At 38.8% G+C, this 20,358-nt stretch overlaps 1 protein-coding gene across 2 annotated transcripts in view; it reads left to right on the forward strand.

Moving 5' to 3' along the window:
* The window catches only part of LOC143272660 (uncharacterized), a 99,184-nt gene that overhangs the window by 54,509 nt on the left and 24,317 nt on the right, over positions 1–20,358 (forward strand). For both annotated transcript variants that reach the window (XM_076568509.1, XM_076568448.1), the window contains 11 exons: positions 809–923; positions 1,668–1,841; positions 2,556–2,662; positions 4,702–4,763; positions 7,260–7,296; positions 8,973–9,034; positions 12,082–12,115; positions 13,963–14,029; positions 15,643–15,729; positions 18,119–18,204; positions 20,225–20,291. In XM_076568509.1, the coding sequence (XP_076424624.1) occupies positions 1,695–1,841; positions 2,556–2,662; positions 4,702–4,763; positions 7,260–7,296; positions 8,973–9,034; positions 12,082–12,115; positions 13,963–14,029; positions 15,643–15,729; positions 18,119–18,204; positions 20,225–20,291 (756 nt within the window). In that variant the 5' untranslated portion in view covers positions 809–923; positions 1,668–1,694. The remainder of the gene's footprint in view (positions 1–808; positions 924–1,667; positions 1,842–2,555; positions 2,663–4,701; positions 4,764–7,259; positions 7,297–8,972; positions 9,035–12,081; positions 12,116–13,962; positions 14,030–15,642; positions 15,730–18,118; positions 18,205–20,224; positions 20,292–20,358) is intronic.

Genomic DNA, 20,358 nt, shown 5'->3' on the forward strand with positions numbered 1-20,358 from the left:
TAAGTACCGCCCTCCAGGTCTTAAAGGCGTATGTCTCCAATACTGGCTGTATCCCTGAACACACAGAAATCTACCTAGCTCTTCTAACCACCACGCTCTCACTATGGCTCTAATAGCTCTGACCCCAGGGCAACTTTATTTATTAACATAAAATTAAAATAACATTTCAGTACAAATAAAATATCACCACAGCCAAACACTGACTGTCAGGTGCTAGAAGCACTTGTCCATCCTCTTGAAGACATGAATTGAAGCATCACAGTAGCACGATGTAAGATAGCTACAGTGTTGAACCTCTATCCTGTGAATGGGGGAAATTGAGTTATGGAGCACATAGAAAGCCTAATATATAACATAATATTGCCAATTATAGTCATAAAGTATCATGAATTGTAAGTGGTAGAGATGTCAGTGATGCTAAAATGTAAAATAAAGAGCAAGATAGGCACAGCAGCACTGGCCTGCAATCCTACCTACTGGATAATAATAATATATACCTAGTTTATAACAGCAATTAGAGTAGGATTTAAATCCAAGCTGAGTTAAATCTATTGGGTGTTCTGTTATGCAGACGGGCTACTCTGAGGAAGGATGAAACTTGTGCTAGAGCACTTACCTGAAATGGGACGGCCATGCACTGTATCCCTAGCATATCAAATGAACACTTGAGTAGAAAAATAAGTACATAATAAAATCCCAGTTACTTCTCTTACATTAGAAGGAAATGAAGTTTGCTATCTAGTATTTAGAGTTGAATGTGCCTTCTATGATAATCTGTAATTTCCTAAAATGTCCTCTCAATTTGTAGGACGTCACTCCATTACGCGTGTGCCCACAACCACCCAGACGTGGTAAAACTGCTGTTAAGCAAAAAGGCCTTAATAGATGTCCGGGATGATGAAGGCTGCACACCTTTGATTAAGGTAGCTATAGGACAGCAGTTTGGGTATAAATTGGATTAGATCTTGTTCTTGTTTGTTTTTTTGTTGCTGTGATAAAACACTGACCAAAACCAACTTGGAAGAGGAAATGTTTATTTGGCCTACAATTCCACATCAAAGTCCAGTCCATCATGAAGGGAAAGCAGGGCAGGAGCTCAAATCAGGAACCAGAGGCAGGAACAGAAACAGAGATCATGGGGGGAATGCTGCTTTTCCATGGCTTTTTCCAAGGCTTGCTCAGCTTTCTTATACTACTCTGGACTACCTGCCCAGTTGTGCCACCACCTATAGGAAGATGTACCCTCCCACATGAGCCTCAATCAAGAAAATGTTCCACAGACTTTCCCACAGTCCAATCTGATAGAGGTAATTCCTCAAACAAGGATCCGTCTTTCCAGGAGTCTTCAGACTGTGTCAAGTTAGCAAAACAAATGAACAAGCAACCACCCTCACTACAACAATAACCAACTAGTACTAATGAGATACTTCAATATCTAGGTGTTGTGGCATAGCCCTGAAATTCTACCACTTGAAAAACTTTGGTGGGGAGATTATGAGTTTAGGCAAGCCTGGCGTTCTTAAGAAGACCTGTCTCAAAAACAGAGGGATAATATTCATAACCTAAGCAATTTGTCTGATCTAAGGGTTAATATTCAATGAAATTTTAGAAATATCTATCTTGACTTTCTTGAACTGAATATCTCTTTCTTTATACAATACCCACAGGCCACACAGAGGGACAACGTGGAGTGTATGTCCATATTACTCTTTGAGGGTGCAGATCCCCACCTGCGTGATTCCAATGGGAACACAGCCCTGCACCACGCTGTTTCAAGGGGCAACAAGTCAACTGTAAGAACACTTTTGGATTTCAAGTCAGACATAGAAGCAAAAACCGAGGTAAACATCATTCAACGACATCCCCAGTATGCTTCGAGCAATGACACTCAGATTCACCGATCACATGCCAAAGCTCAAGCAGTGTCAATGAATCTGTTCAGAGTAAAACATTTCTCCAAATATGTTTTTTATATTTTTATACGTAGTTTAAAGGAGCACAGCACAGCCTATTTTGTTTTAGAATAGGGCTTAATTTTAAAATCCTTTAAACAGATAAAGGATTTGGGCCCACACATACTACACACACACACACACACACACACACACACACACACACACTAAAAATAAATTAATTTTAAAGAAAATGTCTGTAGAATAAACAGATAGTAATTCTCAGTTTAGGGAAGAAATAATTTGGAAAAACAGATTAACCAAGTGCTCCAGAGAGGCCACTTGTATCACTCATTGAACAAAGGCACACCAAACCTAGATGCCACATGATGGGGTTGGGGCAATGGAGTCACATCTCCATGGAGCTAAGAATCTTGGAACCAGTGAGTGTTTGTGGAGAGTTCTGGAAAGAGGGGTACTCACAGGCAGTGTTGGACAGGGCAATGGTGTGTCAACAGGAAGAGGCCAGCGGTGTGTGTGTGTGTCAATGTGCAGCAAGGGATGAAGGAAAATCTGTCCTTTGTGACTGATTGTTTGCAGAATCTGTGATAAATTTTCAGTTGAGAAGCATGTTGATTTATAAAGTGTAATTTTTTTTTACAGTATGGCTTGACACCATTGAAAATAGCATTATTTGAACAACAAGAGGAAATGGCACAATTCTTAATACTGAATGGAGCAAATGAACCTTTGGAGCTTCAGTCATATAGGTAATGTTTCTTCTTGTTTACAATCTTAGTCCTGTTCTTGAGAGTGACAATTCTTTAAGTAAGGAATACTAAAGTGATAGGAGGAAGATTGGGTTCAACTCAGAGGCACATAGTGAGTGGGAGCTAGAAAAAGGGACTGTTCCAACTGAAACAAAAGAAGAGTGTGCATCAGGGCTCAGCTTCCCATTTAAAAACAACAGTTCATCATTCAAAATCTGATTTGATTGGTGATTTTCTATTAGTTAAGGAAACCACATTAATGTTTACTTTGAAGAGTTTCACCTTTAATTATTTTTAACAGTGAAATTTGTCATCATTTTAGTATTTTCATTGTTTCTTATATATTTTCCTTTAAAATGTTTATGTTTAACATAGTTTTTGAAAATCATGTTGTCTCTTTGATCACTCACTCTGCTTTAAATGGCTTTTGAACAATCATGACAGTTAGATGCTATTACCCCATTCCATTCATTTTTTTTGTCCTGTCTGAAATGTCTTGAAACTGTGTTGGTCAGATGTGAATCTGTGAACCCACACTCCTGAAACAGCAGTCATGGTTAGGGACAGTTGTCCACAATGAGTATAAAGAAATAAGAATCAAGGTTGGCTCTGCTGGGGATCCCATCAGCAGTACCTTTGGACATGTTTCTGTAGAGAAGGTTCACACAACTGGGTGAGCCCAACATGGACGCAAGAAAAGCACAGCTATTGCATCAGAGTTCACGAACTAAAAACCCCAGGTACCTAGATCTTAGCCTTAGCCAGGAAGGAAAGGAGACAGAGAGACTGTGCTCCCCTCCCATGAGTTTTGAAACAGGCTGTGACTTTACATTACACGGCAACATTTGGTGATGATTTGGCATCTACTAGCACACAGGTAACAACAACAACAACAAATACAAGGCCACCTATAACCTGTCAACCATATGTTGGCTTGTGAGAGTAAAGGCAAGAGTTGCTGTCCTGTTCCACCAAATCCATCTCTTGGGAGAACTGTGGTGGTATTGTATTCCCGAAAATATTGTGCCCACTAATAAACTTATCTGGGGTCAGAGAAGAGAACAGCCACAACATTAAACATAGAGGATAGGCAGTGGTAGCCCACGTCTTTAATCCTAGCATTCTAGAGGCAGAAATCCATGTGTTCAAGGATACAGCCAAGCATGGTGACTCACGCCTTTAATCCCAGAAAGTCAGCCTTTAATCCCAAGGAGTGATGGCAGAAAGCAGAAAGGTATATAAGGCGTGAGGACCAGAAACTAGAAGCTTTTAGCTGGTTAAGCTTCAGGCTTTTGTGCAGCAGTTCAGCTGAGATCCATTCGGATGAGGACTCAGAGGCTTCCAGTCTGAGGAAAAAGAATCAGCTGAGGAATTGGCAAGTTGAGGTGGCTGTGGTTTGTTCTGCTTCTCTGATCTTCCAGCTTTCACCCTAATAACTGGCCTCAGGTTTGATTTTATTACTAACGCCTGTTAAGATTCCTGCTACAGAGAACAGAGAAGGGACTGTGTGCTGTAGGTTCAGGAGAGGAGGGATGAACTAGGAGTAATAATTGAACTGGTCATGTACATATGGAACTATAAAATATACTTACTTACTGCCACCATTAGAACAAAGAATGTGGAAGAACCCCCTCTCCCTGTCCCTGTGTGCATGCCTGTGTGGTGGTGGTGATTTAATTGGGGCCCGAGTTTTTGCAAAAGAGAAAAGGTAGAAGGACAGCAGTCACTAATCATAATCAAGTGCTGAAGAATAAATTCAAAGTCATTTGGCTAGGCCTGTTTTCTCATGCCTTTAATTCCACAACTTGGGAGGCAGGAGACAGAGAGATCTCTGTTATTTCAAGGCCAACATAGTTCATATAGTAGGTGTAAAGTCAGCTGGGCTCCAGAGCGAGATCTTGTTTCAAAAAATAAAATGTTATTTGTAAATATCTAATGTAAGGTATCTTAGGAACTTAAAAATAAAGAATTTGGAAAACATGCTAAGTGTTCTTCATACAAACAATAAAATAATGATCACTTTTAAACATATGTCACAGTGAACACGCATCTTCAGAGAGGGCAAAACACAATAAGAAAAAGCGCGTCAAGTTCAATCAAGGTAAGATTTGTGTAGTGAACTACTCTATCTGGTCCTGTCAACCCTGAATAAAATAAGTAAGAGTAAGGATTTTAGCTCCCCAAAAGGAGTTAAGGAAATCAAGTATAAATGCGTTTACACGGTTTTCATATTCATTTCCTAATATTTGGGAAAGTGAGAATTAAGGAATTATTTCTCAGTACTTTTAACTGTGAAAATATATTGTCAAAACGTTGCTTATTTGATTTTAATATTGATCCATGTACTGTTTTTGGATAAATGAGAATAAAACTTATGAACCTGGCACATGTCCTCCATGTCACATTGTAGTAAATTGGAATGTCGGAAATATGGCTTTTCCTTTTGTTTTTATAACAAAAAATGCCTTGTGTTTTCTACCTCACACGGTTCCATAGTTCAGTACCACTAACATGCAATTGTGCACAAACAAAACTTCAATAATCAATCACTTTCATTAATTAATTTCTGACCTAATGATGTAATTAAAACCGTCTGACTTTTTAAATTTCTTTGCAATTTCTTTCTCGATTTAGAGAGTTTTCACCTACCCCCTGTTGTTGTTTTTTTTTTTTTTTTTTTTTTTTTTTTTTTTTTTTTTTTTTTTTTTTTTTTTTTTTTTTTTTTAGTAATCTCCTGTTTTAGGATGGAAGTGTTGTGCTATAGTGAATGTAATACATTTTAGGAAAACTTGTCAATCCTGACATGTTTTTCTTTTCTTTCCCTTTCCTTCTTTCTTTTCTTTTCTTTTGTTTCTTTTCTTTTCTTTTTTGTTTGTTTTGTTGGTTGATGGTTTTAGTTTTCTGGGGTGGTAGGGGTTGAACACAAGGCTTTGTGAGCATTCTAGGCAAGCACCCTACCTATTAACTCTACCTCTAGTACTTTTTCCCTTTAGTTTTTGTTAAATAGATCTGAGTAAGATGATACATCACTTACCTGCTGCAACACATGGTTTCCAGAAAAAAACAATAGACACAAAAAGAGAGTTGAGAAAATGACATTGTTCTATATTTCAGAGAATTAGCTGCTCTTCCATGGAGTCTAGAGAGACTCTGTTGCAATGGAAGGGGCACTATGCTGAGTTTGTGCATCAGCAACTGTTTCATGCTGTCTTTTATACCTAACTTGCAATTGACAATCACACTAGGTACTGAATCCAAATGACCTTCTTCTCTCTAGAGGTAAGATGAAGAGAGTCGATATTATTGTAATGCAGGCAACATTTTGTATCACTTTAGTATGAAATTTGCCTTTCCTGTCATTTGTGGTGGTGAGGACTGACTGAGGGCTCCTGCCTGATAAGCATAGGCTTTACTACTGAGCCACAATTGCAGCCCACTAGTTGGTGGGACAAATGCCCTTCCTAAGTCATGGGGAATGCAAAGAAGATGCACTAAGTTTCTCTCAATTTAAACAAGACCAAAAAATGAAAGTTTTATTAAAATAAAAGCAAAGTGCAGGTGTACAGTGAGGGCATGAGTGAGTTTATAGTTCATGTATGTAAACATGCACAATGACTCCATGTCAGAAGATGACCCACGGAATCTGCTGCTCCAGCCCCACAGGTGCTTCTCTGCTGCCCTCTCACCTGAGGCAGAGCTCAGGATGCATTACTACCAAGGGAGGGATCTTTCAAATCATTCTTTTCAGGAGAGATGATGGATGTTTTCATGGGCATCCTTGAAGCTGCACATAAGGCTGAGAACACAACTAGATCTGAGGAGCTTCTTCTCTCAGAGGGTTGAGGAGAGTAAGGATGTTGTCCTCACTCATGCTGCTCCTTGAAGATCTTTGTCCATCTTCTGTTTCTTTCTGTGAGGTTTCATTATGATACAAAGGACAGTAGCCAACATCTAGTCCTAGTGGTAGGAATTTGCATCCTAACATGAACAGTTCCAACTAAAAAGCTGAACAAGATACTTTGTTTTCCTGAAGAAAAAGTATGTATAGGCTCATAGATATTTTTTCCTTTTTGGCTCTCTATTTTGTTTGTTGTTTTATTTTTGAGACACAATCTCACTATTACATTCTGGCTGTCCTGGTCCTGGAAGTCATAAGGATCCACCTGCCTTTGCCTCTCAAATGCTGGGATTAAAGTTGGGTGCCACCACACCCAGTCTAGACATTTTTTCTAGTATCATTAGCCCAAAGTCAAACAAGAACCCCAAGAAGCTATTTTGTGACACAGTCAATTGGTGATACTTTTACTGGTAAGGATGCTGCTCCCCATCAGTCTGAGAGAGCTCATTAAGATCATCACAGTTGTGTATGGGTGTTTATTTTTAGGTATTATGCTTGATGAATTTATGTCTTCTTTGATGTGAAATATACAGAAAATGGAAGAATTCTACCTGAAGTAATTGCCTAGAGATGAATATTTTCTCTAGAATAATCTCTAGATTGGTCTTGAAGAAATTGATGCTAACAATGAGTCTAATCATTTTTATATGCTATATTTTTCTAGAGTTGAAATAAAATGCATTTTGTTTTTATTTTTAGAAATACATTATAATACTGACCCACGGCCTCTTTGCAGGTAAGGTTTAACAATACACTAATCCTAGGGAAATCCAAAAATAACTAAGTTATTTCTTGGATGTACTCTCAGATAGACACAATTTTATATACTGAATTTTTGCTTTGTGTTACAGTACCCACAGTATTATCACTATATTTTAGACTAAAAAGTTGTTCTTTTTAGTTCATATGGCCATGAGGTTTATACTCAACCAGCATTTCCCAAGTAGCAACTCTGTGTATTAGAAAATGAGGCTCCTTGTGTTATCCATACACACTGATGTCCATTTGATACCCCTTACCTTTTCAAAACCTTTCTGAAATCAACTTTTGAACTAGACCTTCATTAGGAGGTCTAGTTTGAGGCCTTTATCTTTTCTGAGAGCTTACAGAATTGGGGATCATTCTGAGTTTTCAGAAAGTATTACATGGAGCCCACAAATTACTTTCCTCTTTGGACACCATCTCCATGTGCAGAGGCACTTTTTGTCAGGTGTAGCACCCTTTCCCGGACGGCGGAAGACCCCAGGCCTTCTGTCTTCCAGAGTGCCCAGCAATGAAATCTCTGAATCTCAAGAGATGATCTCAACGTAGAGAGCCACACCACAGATGACTGTTATTTATCTCTCTCTAAAGGGGGTTTTGTCTTCCCTATCGGTTGGACATGAACATAGAGTTGAAAGCCCATTCCTGTTGATGATCTGCTGTCTCAGACACTTGGGTTTTGCAGACATTTAAAGGTTGTATTTCAAGCCAGTTCTCTGTTCCTTTTGATTGATTCCTTCCATACTAGAGGGCAATTATGTCATCTTCTTTAGTGGGGCTATGTATCAATAAAACATTTCCTACACATTATTGAATAGCTTGTTTACTCCAAGTTAAAAGATCCCCAATTGTCACAGCTAATGTCCAAAGTGCAGATTCATAATGTTCCAGTAGCTACAACTGTTTAAAGACACACCTTGCAAAAACCACATGTTACATTCTACTGGGACTTCTAAACAGTTCCACAGTAAAAAACCTGAAATTATCCAGTAAGTTTTATTGTTGTTAGCTCATGTTATTATCTTGGTAAGTTCATAGAATTGCTTGTTTGGCATAGAAACAGCAGATTGTGGTTTCAGGATTCACTCATGAATGGGCTGCTAAGGAACAGCTTGAATATACCCAAGGCCATGGTAGCTTGTAAGATTAACTAGCAGAAGAAGGAATCTATTCCGTGGTCCACAAACCAACCTCTTGAGAGATAACATCACAGTCAGTGAAAATTCCACAAAGTATGGTGACAGAGAAGGTGCTGTGGTACTCTAAGTGCACAGAATGACATGACAAATGAAATCACTAATTACACTGAGCACATGAATATAAAACCATGAGTTACTGTAGCCATAAAAAAGGGCTGGGGAGGAACTAGTGTTTTCTTTCGTGTGTGTGTGTGTGTGTGTGTGTGTGTGTGCCTCTATGTGTGTTTTTATTGGGCTAATTTTTGTGGACTAAATTCTCCCTTTCTTTCACATGAGACTAAGTTGTAAGGAAAGTGTCACCAAATAATTAACCGCTTGAAAGACAAATTAAAAGGTGTGGGTAAATCTCAAATGCAATGTATATTAGGAAATTAAGCAACAAATAATTCAAAGAATTTGGTAAATGTTTTTATATGGATATTAAAATATCACTTTTTAAAATATGCCACAGTGGAGAAAGACCATCACAACCGTTAAAATCAATACTGAAGACATCTGTTCCAATCCATTCAGGTAAGATTGAAGGTGAATAATCCACTGCTATTACCCTAATTGCAAAAAAAAAATGCTTTGTTCTTTCAAAGAAGGAACTAAGGATATGAGATATAAATGTAGTTATATCCTTTTTGAACATGCCTTTAATGGTTTGGAATTCAGAATTATTTAACTAATAGTTTATGAGAAATTTCAAATCTCAAATTATATCATCTGAAACATGTTTATTTTACATGAGTCTCTGATGCATTTAGTATCTTTATATAAATAAAAAGGTTTCTAAGCTGGGCAGTGGTGGCGCAAGCCTTTAATCCCAGCACTCAGGAGGCAGATCCAGGCGGATCTATGTGAGTTCAAGGCCAGCCTGGTCTACAGAGCGAGATCCAGGACAGGCACCAAAACTACACAGAGATACCCTGTCTTAAACAAACAAACAAACAAACAAAAAAGATTTCTAACCTAGTCCGCAGTATGTGTTATCTATAGTCATGTGACAGCCATGTGACATGTTATAAAATGGATTTTTCTTTCATTTTTTTATAATAAATACACTGTATTTATGTTACATAAAGTTTTTTAACCTAGTCCGCAGTATGTGTTATCTATAGTCATGTGACAGTCATGTGACATGTTATAAAATGGATTTTTCTTTCATTTTTTAAAATAAATACACTGTATTTATGTTACATATTTTATATACATCAGGGTCAATAAAATGTGATCATGTAAAAAGAAAACAAAAAATACAGTATTCAGTTACTTTCATTAAGTTTTTTGGGACTAAATATAACTTTTTCTGGTTTTTTCCTTCCTATAATTTCTCAATTTAGACATATTAGACAATTCACATATGGTTTTATATTTATCTTTAATTTGCCTCCATTTAATGTAAATATACCTTGCCATAAGAAATAATAGGCTTATCAATAACTTTTTAAACCATGAATGGATTTTGAGTTCTAGACACAGTGCTGGGGATCCAACACTACCATTAGAAGCATTCTAGGCTGGTGCTCTCCCTATTGGCTACACTGCCAACACCTCTTCCCTTTAGTTTTGTCAGTTAGTGTAGTATATGTTGCTTCTTGGTTTTTATGCTACAAGACATTATTTCCAGAAAAATTTGCCAGAGTGGGAGGGAGGCTGAGAAAAGAACACTGTTCTGTAGTAGACGGCACTGACTGGTCCATCAAGTCTGGATGAGATTCTAAGAGGGAGAAACACTACAGGGTTTGGGCTTTCAGCAACTGTCACCATGGACACTTCCACAGCTGCCTTGCCTTGGGAAAGCACAGCAACAAGTGAACAGTGTAGAGGAATCGGAATGACCCTCTTCACATAAGTGGTGAGGTAAAAAGAGTCAGTATTATTGTAATGTGGGTGAGTTTCTTCATTATTTCAGCATTGGAATTTTCTTTGTGGTGAGGAGGGTTGATGCAGGCCTCCCACATGCCAAGCATAGGCTCTACCATAGAGCCACAATCTCAGCACATTTGTTGGTGGGACAAATGCTCTGCCTCAGCCATGGGCAATGCTAAGATGTTTACACTCCAGTTTTACATACTGTAACTGAAAAAAAGAAATAAGAATTGTTTTTATTCCTTTGTAGAGGGCAAACTGTTAGCATAGAGTGAAAGCTTGACTCGCTACAAGTTTTAAATGTGGAAACAAATAAAATTGTTTCCTCACAGAAGGAGTTTGGTAATGTTCCTTCTGTTTCTATTATGTGGAAAATTTAGAGAGTATTGGAATTAACTCTTCTTTGAAAATCTGGTAGAATTCTGCGCTGAAACCATCTGGTCCTGGGCTTTTTTTTTGGTCGGGAGACTTTTAATGACTGTTTCTATTTCCTTAGGGGTTATTGGACTATTTAAATAGTTTATCTGGTCTTGTTTTAACTTAGGTATGTGGTACCTATCCAGAAAATTGTTCATTTCTTTTAGGTCTTGCAGTTTTGTGGAGTAGAGGTTTTTGAAATATGACCTGATAATTCCCTGGATTTCCTCAATGTCTGTTGTTATGTCCCCCCTTTCATTTCTGATTTTGTTGATTTGGATTCTCTCTCTCTGTCTTTTGATTAGTTTGGATAAGGGCTTGTCTATCTTGTTGATTTTCTCAAAGAACCAACTCTTTGTTTCATTAATTTTTTGTATTATTCTCTTAGTTTCTATTTTATTAATTTCACCTCTCACTTTGATAATTTCCTGGCGTCTATTTTTCCTGGGAGACTGTGAGGTTCTACTCCCTTGGAATTGGTGCTCTGGCCCCACGTTTCTTCTATGCTTCTCTTCCTGGAGGTAGAGTCCAGGTGCATAACTACTGCAGAAGTCTTTCCAATGGCTCTTACCATGGAAGGCGATAGCAGCTGAGAGTGAACTTCTTTGCACTGAACATGAGCAAGAGACCAGAGCTGGAACCCAGAGGCTTCAGCATCCTCCTCGGAAGCAGTTGAGGAGAGTATACACACTGACCTCTGTGTGTATATATTTGGCCACACTGGCAGCTGGAAATTCTTTGCAAAGGTCGTTGTCCTTGGTCTGTTTGTGTTTCTTATGTTCTGCTGTGCTGCAAAGAGCAGTCACTGTAGACTGAGCTTCCTTGTGTCTGGAATTTTCATCTTCAATGGAACAAGTTCAACTGAATCCTTGAAAAATCTCTTTTCACTTCTATACAGGATGTGTGTACTCACTAACAGTTCTCCTAGCACCACTAGTCCAAAGACTAATCCAGCAGCAGCAACACTGTGCTATCCCTTTAACACTTCAGTTTGTGATGTTGATTCTGGTTAAGATGCCAGTTTCTCTGTCTGATAGTACTCAAGGTCAAAGGAATTTCACACAACAGTTTATTTTAAGTAGTAACTTGTGATAAATTCATCTTCTGTATTTGAATATACAAGGAAGTGGGAATTAAGAGTTCTCCATGTATTTATTGTTTATCAATCAATATCCACTTTAAAGGGTATACAGAATTGGTGTCAAGTAGTAATAAAATATTGGCCTTGACATTTAATACCCATATTTTCTGCAGTTGCTTCTACCATATTTTGCCTTTTTCTTTTGCAGTTACTGGAAGAGTTAAAGAAAGACCTTCACTGTGGTAAGAGAGTCTGCATTTTAAAATACACTGAGTAATTAGAGAATATAAAATTCAGAAACTGTAACCATGTTTTCCTCTGTGTAAGACAATTTCAGCTTCTTTATTTTTTTGTTAATCAAAGCTGAATAATTATTTGTGGAGCACTCATACTGAAATGACTGATTATACCTCTGATACAGTATGAAATGCTGTTAATAAGCCATGGCTAGGGAAATGTTTCAGTGGATAAGGTGCTTACTGTGCATATGTGAGAATGGGAGTTTGGATGCCCAGAATCCACATGAGGCTTGATGGTCTTGTGTGCATCTATAATCCTGGGGAGCTCATGGTGAGATTGGAGGTGGAGACAGAGAATCCCCTGAAGTTTCATGAATAAATAGCCTGGGGTTTGGATTTGTTAATGAGAGACCCAGTCACAAAAATAAGGTTGAAGGTGAGTGTCAACGCTCATGTGTGTATTCCAGTCACCACACCAGCACACTGGCATGTATGTACCTGAAATCACACATACATACAAATACACTGCACATCACATGCCATGCACATATGTGTAACAATATTAGTTTGCAGGGCATTAATTTGGTTCACTGTTACATTTGGGTGAGCTGTCTGCTGGAGAGAGTGTGAGTAAACTGGCAAGGTTCAAGACTCTCCCAGGCTTTGCTGAAGATCGCCTCAGAGTGGCCTTATTGATATGCTTCTGTACAGAAGGTTAATAGTCCCCTCAATGAGTTCCACAACTGGGGTGAAGCCCAAGGGATGTGTCAGGTAGGAAAAAAAAGTGGTTGCCCCAGAACTTATAAACCATAAGCCCTGAAACGTGGAGATCTTCAGTGTAGTTTGGATGGAGTAGAACTGAGGGGACAGTGTTGCTCTCCACTGCCTCATAAAGACTAAGCATTAAACAGAAACACTTGTAGAATATAAGAATAGTCCTGTCACAGTTTCATAATATGCTTGTGAATGGACTATCAAAAAGCATTTCGAAGCACCAAAAATGTAGTAAAGTCTGAATTGGTTGGAGCTGGGTGCTTCAAGATAGAGTATACTTCACATTCTACCAAACCAATTTCTTGGGAGAGAGCATGACACACAATGATATGCCTAAAATGCCTAAAAATTTTCTTGACAGAGAAGAGGCCATGGTGCTTTAGGGGTAGAAGAAGAAGAATGAAATAAGAGCTTTAAGTGCTTTGAGCAACAAGAAAGTCATCAGTTACTGCAATCATCAGAAAAACGTGTGTGGAAAAACCACCATCCTCCCTCTAGTGTTTCCAGATGTGTGTGTGTGTGTGTGTGTGTGTGTGTGTGTGTGTGTGTGTGTGTATTGTATGTTGTACATTTTGCATATGTCTGAGTGCAGACATGAAGAGAAGAGGAGGATATTGGCTTCTTCTGTCATTCTCTCACTTACCCACTTGACATAAGGTCTCTGACTGAACCTGGAGCAGCTCTAGCAGCCAACAAGCCCAAATGATACCCTGTCTCTTCCACCCAAAGACTGGGTTACAAGTGCATGTGTCCATGCCCAGCTTTTTATGCGGTTGATGATCATTCAAACTCAGTTTGTTATGTGTGGGCATCAAGCACTCTTATTGACTGAGGCCTCTACCAGGCCACTGACTGTTTTGATTTTGATTTTTAAATAGAACTAAGAGTGAGTCTTCACTGAATGTTTTATAGATTGAGTTAAGTTGAAATTCACAAAAGCAACAAAAAACTGTAAAATTCGGTTGTATGTTGAAATACGTAATGCAAAATGTTGCTTAATATGCAGGTAACCAATCTTTCAACAGAGTCGGTCAAAGGACCAAATCCACCCATTATTGCATGTTTTTGTCCTAAAGGCTCCCTGAAAAATGTGATGCTCTCACACCTGTCCCAGAGGATAATGGAACTCCATCCCTTCCTATGGTAAAGTGATCCTTTGTGAAATTCATTTTCTTATGAATGTTGTTAAAATGCAGCAGTAGTCTACCTACCTCAGTTTTGTATGAAAATATGGCCAGAGAAAAATATTTTGTTGGTGTGAACCATCACTTGATAAATTGTAAGTGAGCAATAAGTCCTTGTAGGGAGTGGTGACCCCATAAAGGAATGGACTGGAAAGACAGTGATAAGAAGACAAAGGTCAGTCCTCATGGATTAGATGTTTCATGTTTGACCAAGGATGTTGTGCAGAAATAAATACACCTTAGAGTGATTTGAAAACACGACTGTGGTAACACACCTGCATACATTTTAATGGGTCCAGTTGTTTCAGTGATCTAGGAATCGTCCAGGTGCTTTTACCTTTGGCATAAAGGCAGGTAGCTTCTATCTTCCCATGGACACTCCTACTTCAGGATCACATATGAGAGCCTCTCCTCTCTTTCTCTCTTTGCTTCTGTATTGACACTAGCAGGAAATAGTGCAAATTTAGCCACGTGTAATTGGCTCATCAAAACTTTTCATTATGAAGAGATTACAGCATGTTTTCTATTTGAATCCCTACAAGTATGTTGACAACTTCCCCTAGTTACATAATAGGAATCCTTGCCCCACTTACCAGCAGTTGTAGAAGGGAAGATTCAATTACCATATAGTACCACTCTAACTTCCGGATTTTTTGTTCTGTGTTTTAAAACAACATAACCTTACATTCTTTGTGCCACATGCAAACATTTAAAATACTGGAGGGTTGTAATTAGATACTTATCTATTCATATTAAAGCGACATCATCACCTTGAGCTGCTGGAGGTTAGGAAACTTGTTTGCTTGTACCAGGAGCACTAGAGTGAGGGTTTGTGTGAATCAGAAGTTGCATATTTATGGCTTTTGAATGTCAATCAATGGACAAAAGCAGTTTCCTAGGTACTATGATATGGAAGACACTAGTAATTACATCAGAGTTTATTTCTAAATGGAAAATAACATGTACTTTTGCCTCCCCACCATGATAGAGAAACAGTGAGGGAAGAGGCCAAATTAAAATTAATAATCATGTCATATAAGATCAAAAACTCTAAAACCAAGGGAATTCAGTTTAATCTCAGCAACAGGGCAAGACCAAGTTTCTCAGTTCATGATTTTCTCTTAATCTAGGCTAGCATAATTACGTTTTGGTTTTTGGTTTTTTTTTTTTTCTTTTTCTTCTTAGTTTTTCTGAGACAGGGTTTCTCTGTGTAGCTTATCACCTTTCCTGGAACTCACTTGGTGGCCCAGGCTGACCCGGAACTCACTTGGTAGCCCAGGCTGACCTCGAACTCACAGATATCGGACTGGCTCTGTCTCCCGAGTGCTGGGAATAAAGGAGTGAGCCACGACCGCCCGGCTACCTTTTAGTTCTTGATGAGGTTGTAGTAATTTGTAAATACATGAGCATATTTGAAGATATTTCACTTTTCAGTGAGAGTTTCTACTTTCCATGTTTCAATTTTCAGTACCTGCTAAGGAATAAAGTAGTTTCACAATTGTGCACTCCAAAACAAAAGAATTAATTTCAGACCCAAACCAAGAAAGTTAATCCTCTACCTTTCCATTGCAGAAAACAGAAAAACATCTTTCTGATGATAGCAAGACCTGGGCATTAAAGAAGTTTAAAACTGAAGTCAACCTCCTTTCTCTGGGAGAGGTAATAACTGAGAGCTTTAAAATAAAAAAAAAATACTTAGTGGTAATTCCCACTAATTTGAAAACTAACATATTTGCTTGTGAGAGGAATGATGCTTCTGTGTTCCTATGTCTACATTATTGCAAATAGTGTCAGAGAAGAAGAACCCAGCCTGGAACATGTCCTTCACCTCCTTTAAACCCTCACTTCTGGGAACACCCGAACTAATGACCTTCAAAGGCTGCAGTTCTCATCCTTTCTAATGCTGTGACCATTTCATGCAGTTCCTCATGTTGTGGTGACCCTCACCATAAAATTATTTTCGTTGCTACTTCATAAGTGTAATTTTGCTAAGGTTATGTCTCATAAGGTCAATATCTGTATTTTCAGAAGGTCTTAGGTGACCTCTGTGAATAAGAGTCCTATGATTACCAAATGGGTCTGACCCACAGGTTGAAAATCACTGTTTTAATGGGTAAGTGATAGTAAATTAGACTATGGAGAAAAAAAATCAAAAGTTGAGCATCTTGCAACACCAAGAGAAGATCTCATAGAAATGAAGAGTATAAATAATGGAGACTCGGGTAGCTCATGTCAACATGAATGTACCCAACATACCTGTATATTTTAAATTGATTTATTTTATGTGTTTTAAAATTTTGCATACATTCTCTCTGTGCACCTTGTGTGTGTGTGCTGCCCACAGACATCCAAGAGGGCATTTGATCCCCGGGAATTGCAGTTCTGCATGGTTGTCAGACAAGAAGTGGGTGCTGTGAATCAAACCCAGGCCCTCTGCAAGAGTAACAAGGGTTTTATAAGAATGAAACAAAAGCAATAAGTGTTTATACTACTGAGCCATCTTTCCAGACCCCAGAATGAATATGATTGTAATGCAGATGATCAGAGTGTAAGCCAAGATATCATAAGTTGTTATAAGTAGCCAGCATCATCATGTCTGCTACTCCCTAGACAACAGTCCTCATCAGCCTGCCAGTTTGACACATTGAAACCCAGAGAACATATAGGCAGGAAGAACATCAATAGCAGGCTGGGCATGGTGATGCCCACCTTTAATCCCTGCACTCATGAAGCAGAGGCAAGCTGGTCTTTGTCAATTCGAGGACATCCTGGTCCTGAGTTATTTGGTGGATGAGGGAAGACAAGAAACCTGTGTGCCATAGCAGAAGTGTGGAGGTCAAAGGATAATTTATAGCAGTCAGTTCTCTCCTCTCACCATTTCAGTCTCAGGGATCAAATTCCAATTGTCATTCATCCTGGCAAGTGCCTTTATCACCTTAGCCCTCTCACTGGCCCTCTGATTTATACATTCACTGTAAATATTTTAGTATTCATACACACACACACACACACACACACACACGTACACAAACACACACACTCACACATACTCGAGTGTCAGCAGTGCATTCTCCTTGCAAGAATAGTGACGAGGGATCATCCCAGGAAACACAAGAATTGACAGCAAACCGCTTGACTACAATGCAGATATTGAAGCAAAAACCAAGGTAAACAGCATTCAACGACATCCCCAGTATATACCCAGCAATGACACTCAGGTCCACCCATCACATGCCAAAGATCAAGCAGTCTCAATGAATCTGTTCAGAGTGAAACATTTTTCTCCAAATATGTTTTTTATATTTTTATACATAGTTAAAAGTAACACAGCACACAGCCTACTTGGTTTCAGAATTGGGCTTAATTTTAAAATTAAACCAAGGAAAAAGACCCCCACACAATTCCCATACATACACAATAAAAATGAATTAGTTTTAAAGATAAATATCTGTAGAATAAACAGAAGTCTGTTGCAATTACAAAGTTACTGATGGGGCTTGATTCTCAGAGATAAGGCTGGAGTGGAAAATGAGAAAGGTCACTGGCACACAGGCAAGTTTGGAAATTGATCATTGAAGAAGACATACCAAGAAGACATTTTTTATTTAATTTGTTCAAATTTTCTATGTGTATAGGAAATGCTGTTCAGGTTGGGAGATAATAATTCACAGTTTAGGGAAGACATAGTTTGGAAAAATAGGTTAACAAACTGCTCCAGAGAGGCCACTTGAGCTCTCTTACCGAACAAAGGCACACCAAACCTAGATGCCACATAATGGGGTTGGGGCAATAGAGTCACATCTCCATGGAGCTAAGAAGCTTGGAACCAGTGAGTGTTTGTGGAGAGTTCTGGAGAGGAGGGGTGCTCACAGGCAATGTTGGACAGGGCAATGGTGTGTCCAAAGGAAGGGTCCAGCTGTGTGTGTGTGAACTTGCAGCAAGGGATGAAGGAAAATCTGTCCTTTGTGACTGATTCTTTACAGATTCTCTGATAAATTTTCAGTTGAGAAGCATGTTGATATATAAAGTGTAATTTTTTTCTTTACAGTGTGGGTTGACAGCAATTAAAATGGCTTCTAAAGGAAAACAAGAGATGGCCCAGTTTTCAATGGAGGACCAGGTTGAGTCAAATAGGTAATGTGTCCTGTTTTTTACAATCTTAGTCCTGTTCTTGAGAGTGACAATTCTTTAAGTAAGGAATACTAAAATGAGAGGAGGAAGATTGGCGTCAACTCAGAGGCACATAGCCTGAGCTGGCAAAGGGACTGTTCCAACCAAGACAAAACAAAACAAAACAAAACAAAACAAAACAAAACAAAACAAAACAAAACAAAACAAAACAAAAAAAAAAACAAAGAAAAACAAACAAGAGAACAGTGTGCGTAGGGCTCAGCTCCCATTTAAAAACAACAGTTCATCATTCGAAATCTGATTTGATTGGTGATTTTCAACTAGTTAGGGAAACCACATTAATGTTGTTTACTTTGAAAAGTTTCAACTTAATTTATCACAGTGAAATTTGTGATCATTTTAGTATTTTTTAGTGAAGGTTAAATGCTATTACCAGACACTATTCTTTTTTTTTTTTTTTTTAATCGCTACTTCTTTTCTTTTTTTGGGGGGGAGTGGATTCTGTCTGAAATGTCTCAATGCTGTGTTGGTCAGATGTGAATCTGTGCACCCACACTCCTGAAACATCAGTCATGGTTAGGCACAGTTACCCACAATGAGTATAAACAACTATGACTCAAAGTTTTTGGCTCTGCTGGGGATCCCATCAGCAGTAGGCTTCAGACATGGTTCTGTAGAGAAGGTTCACTCAACTGGGTGAAGCGCAACATGGAAGCAAGAAAAACACAGCTATTGCATCAGAGTTCTCCAACTACAAACCCCAGGCACCTAGAGCTTAGACATAGCCAGGAAGGACAGGAGACAGAGAGACTGTGCTCCCCTCCCATGAGTTTTAGAACAGGCTGTTACTTAACAGTCCAAGGCAACATTTGGTGATGGTCTGGCTTCTACTAGCAAACAGGTAACAACAACAACAAATACAAGGCCACCTATAACCTGTCAACCATATGTTGGCTTGTGAGAGTAAAGGCAAGGGTTGCTCTCCTGTTGCACCAAGTCTATCTCTTAGATAACAGAGAACAGAGAAGGGAATTTGTGCTATAGGATCAGGACAGGAGGGATGAACCAGGAGTAATAAAGGAACTGTTCATGTACATATACAACTATAAAATATACCTACTGCATCAAATAGAACAAAGGATGTAGAAGAACCCCACTTCCTTGTCCCTGTGTGCCTGTCTGTGTGGGGGTGGGGGTGGTGGAAAAAGCAGCTTCAAAGCACCAAAAAAGGAGTGACTTCTGAGATTGTTGGCAGCTTGTTGCTTAGAGATAGAGTGTATTTCATTTTCTACCAAACTATCCTGGGAGAGACGATTAGACTCAATGAAATGCCTAAAAGTTTCTTGACAGAAAAGAGGCCGTGGTACTTTAGAGGTAGAGGGAAAAGAATGAAATAGGAGCATTCAGTGCTAGAGCACACAACCACAAAGCCATCAGTTAGTTACTGCAACCATCAGAACAAAGTGTGTGCAAAAACCACCATCCTGTCTCTAGTGTGCATAGATGTGTGTTGCCTGGTTTGCCTATGTCTGTGTGCGACATGAAGAGAAGAGGAGGATATTGGTTTCTTGTGTCATTCTCTCACTTACCCACTTGACATAAGGTCTCTGACTGAACCTGGAGCAGCTCTAGCAGCCAACAAGCCCAAATGATACCCTGTCTCTTCCACCCAAAGACTGGGTTACAAGTGCATGTGTCCATGCCCAGCTTGTTATGCGGTTGATGATCATTCAAACTCAGTTTGTTATGTGTGGGCATCAAGCACTCTTATTGACTGAGGCCTCTACCAGGCCACTGACAGTTTTGATTTTGAGTTTTAAATAGAACTAAGAGTGAGTCTTCACTGAATGTTTTATAGATTGAGTTAAGTTGAAATTCACAAAAGCAACACAAAACTGTAAAATTTGGGTGTATGTTGAAATCCGTAATGCAAAATTGCTGCTTAATATGCAGGTAACCAATCTTTCAACAGAGTCGGTCAAAGGACCAAATCCACCCATTATTGCATGTTTTTATCCTAAAGGCTTCCTGAAAAACGTGATGCTCTCACACCTGTCCCAGAGGATAATGGAACTCCATCTCTCCCTATGGTAAAGTGATCCTTTGTGAAATTCATTTTCTTATGAATGTTGTTAAAATGCAGCAGTAGTCTACCTA

The sequence above is a fragment of the Peromyscus maniculatus genome, chromosome 1, assembly GCF_049852395.1.
Source record: "Peromyscus maniculatus bairdii isolate BWxNUB_F1_BW_parent chromosome 1, HU_Pman_BW_mat_3.1, whole genome shotgun sequence".
Taxonomy (NCBI): Eukaryota; Metazoa; Chordata; class Mammalia; order Rodentia; family Cricetidae; genus Peromyscus; species Peromyscus maniculatus.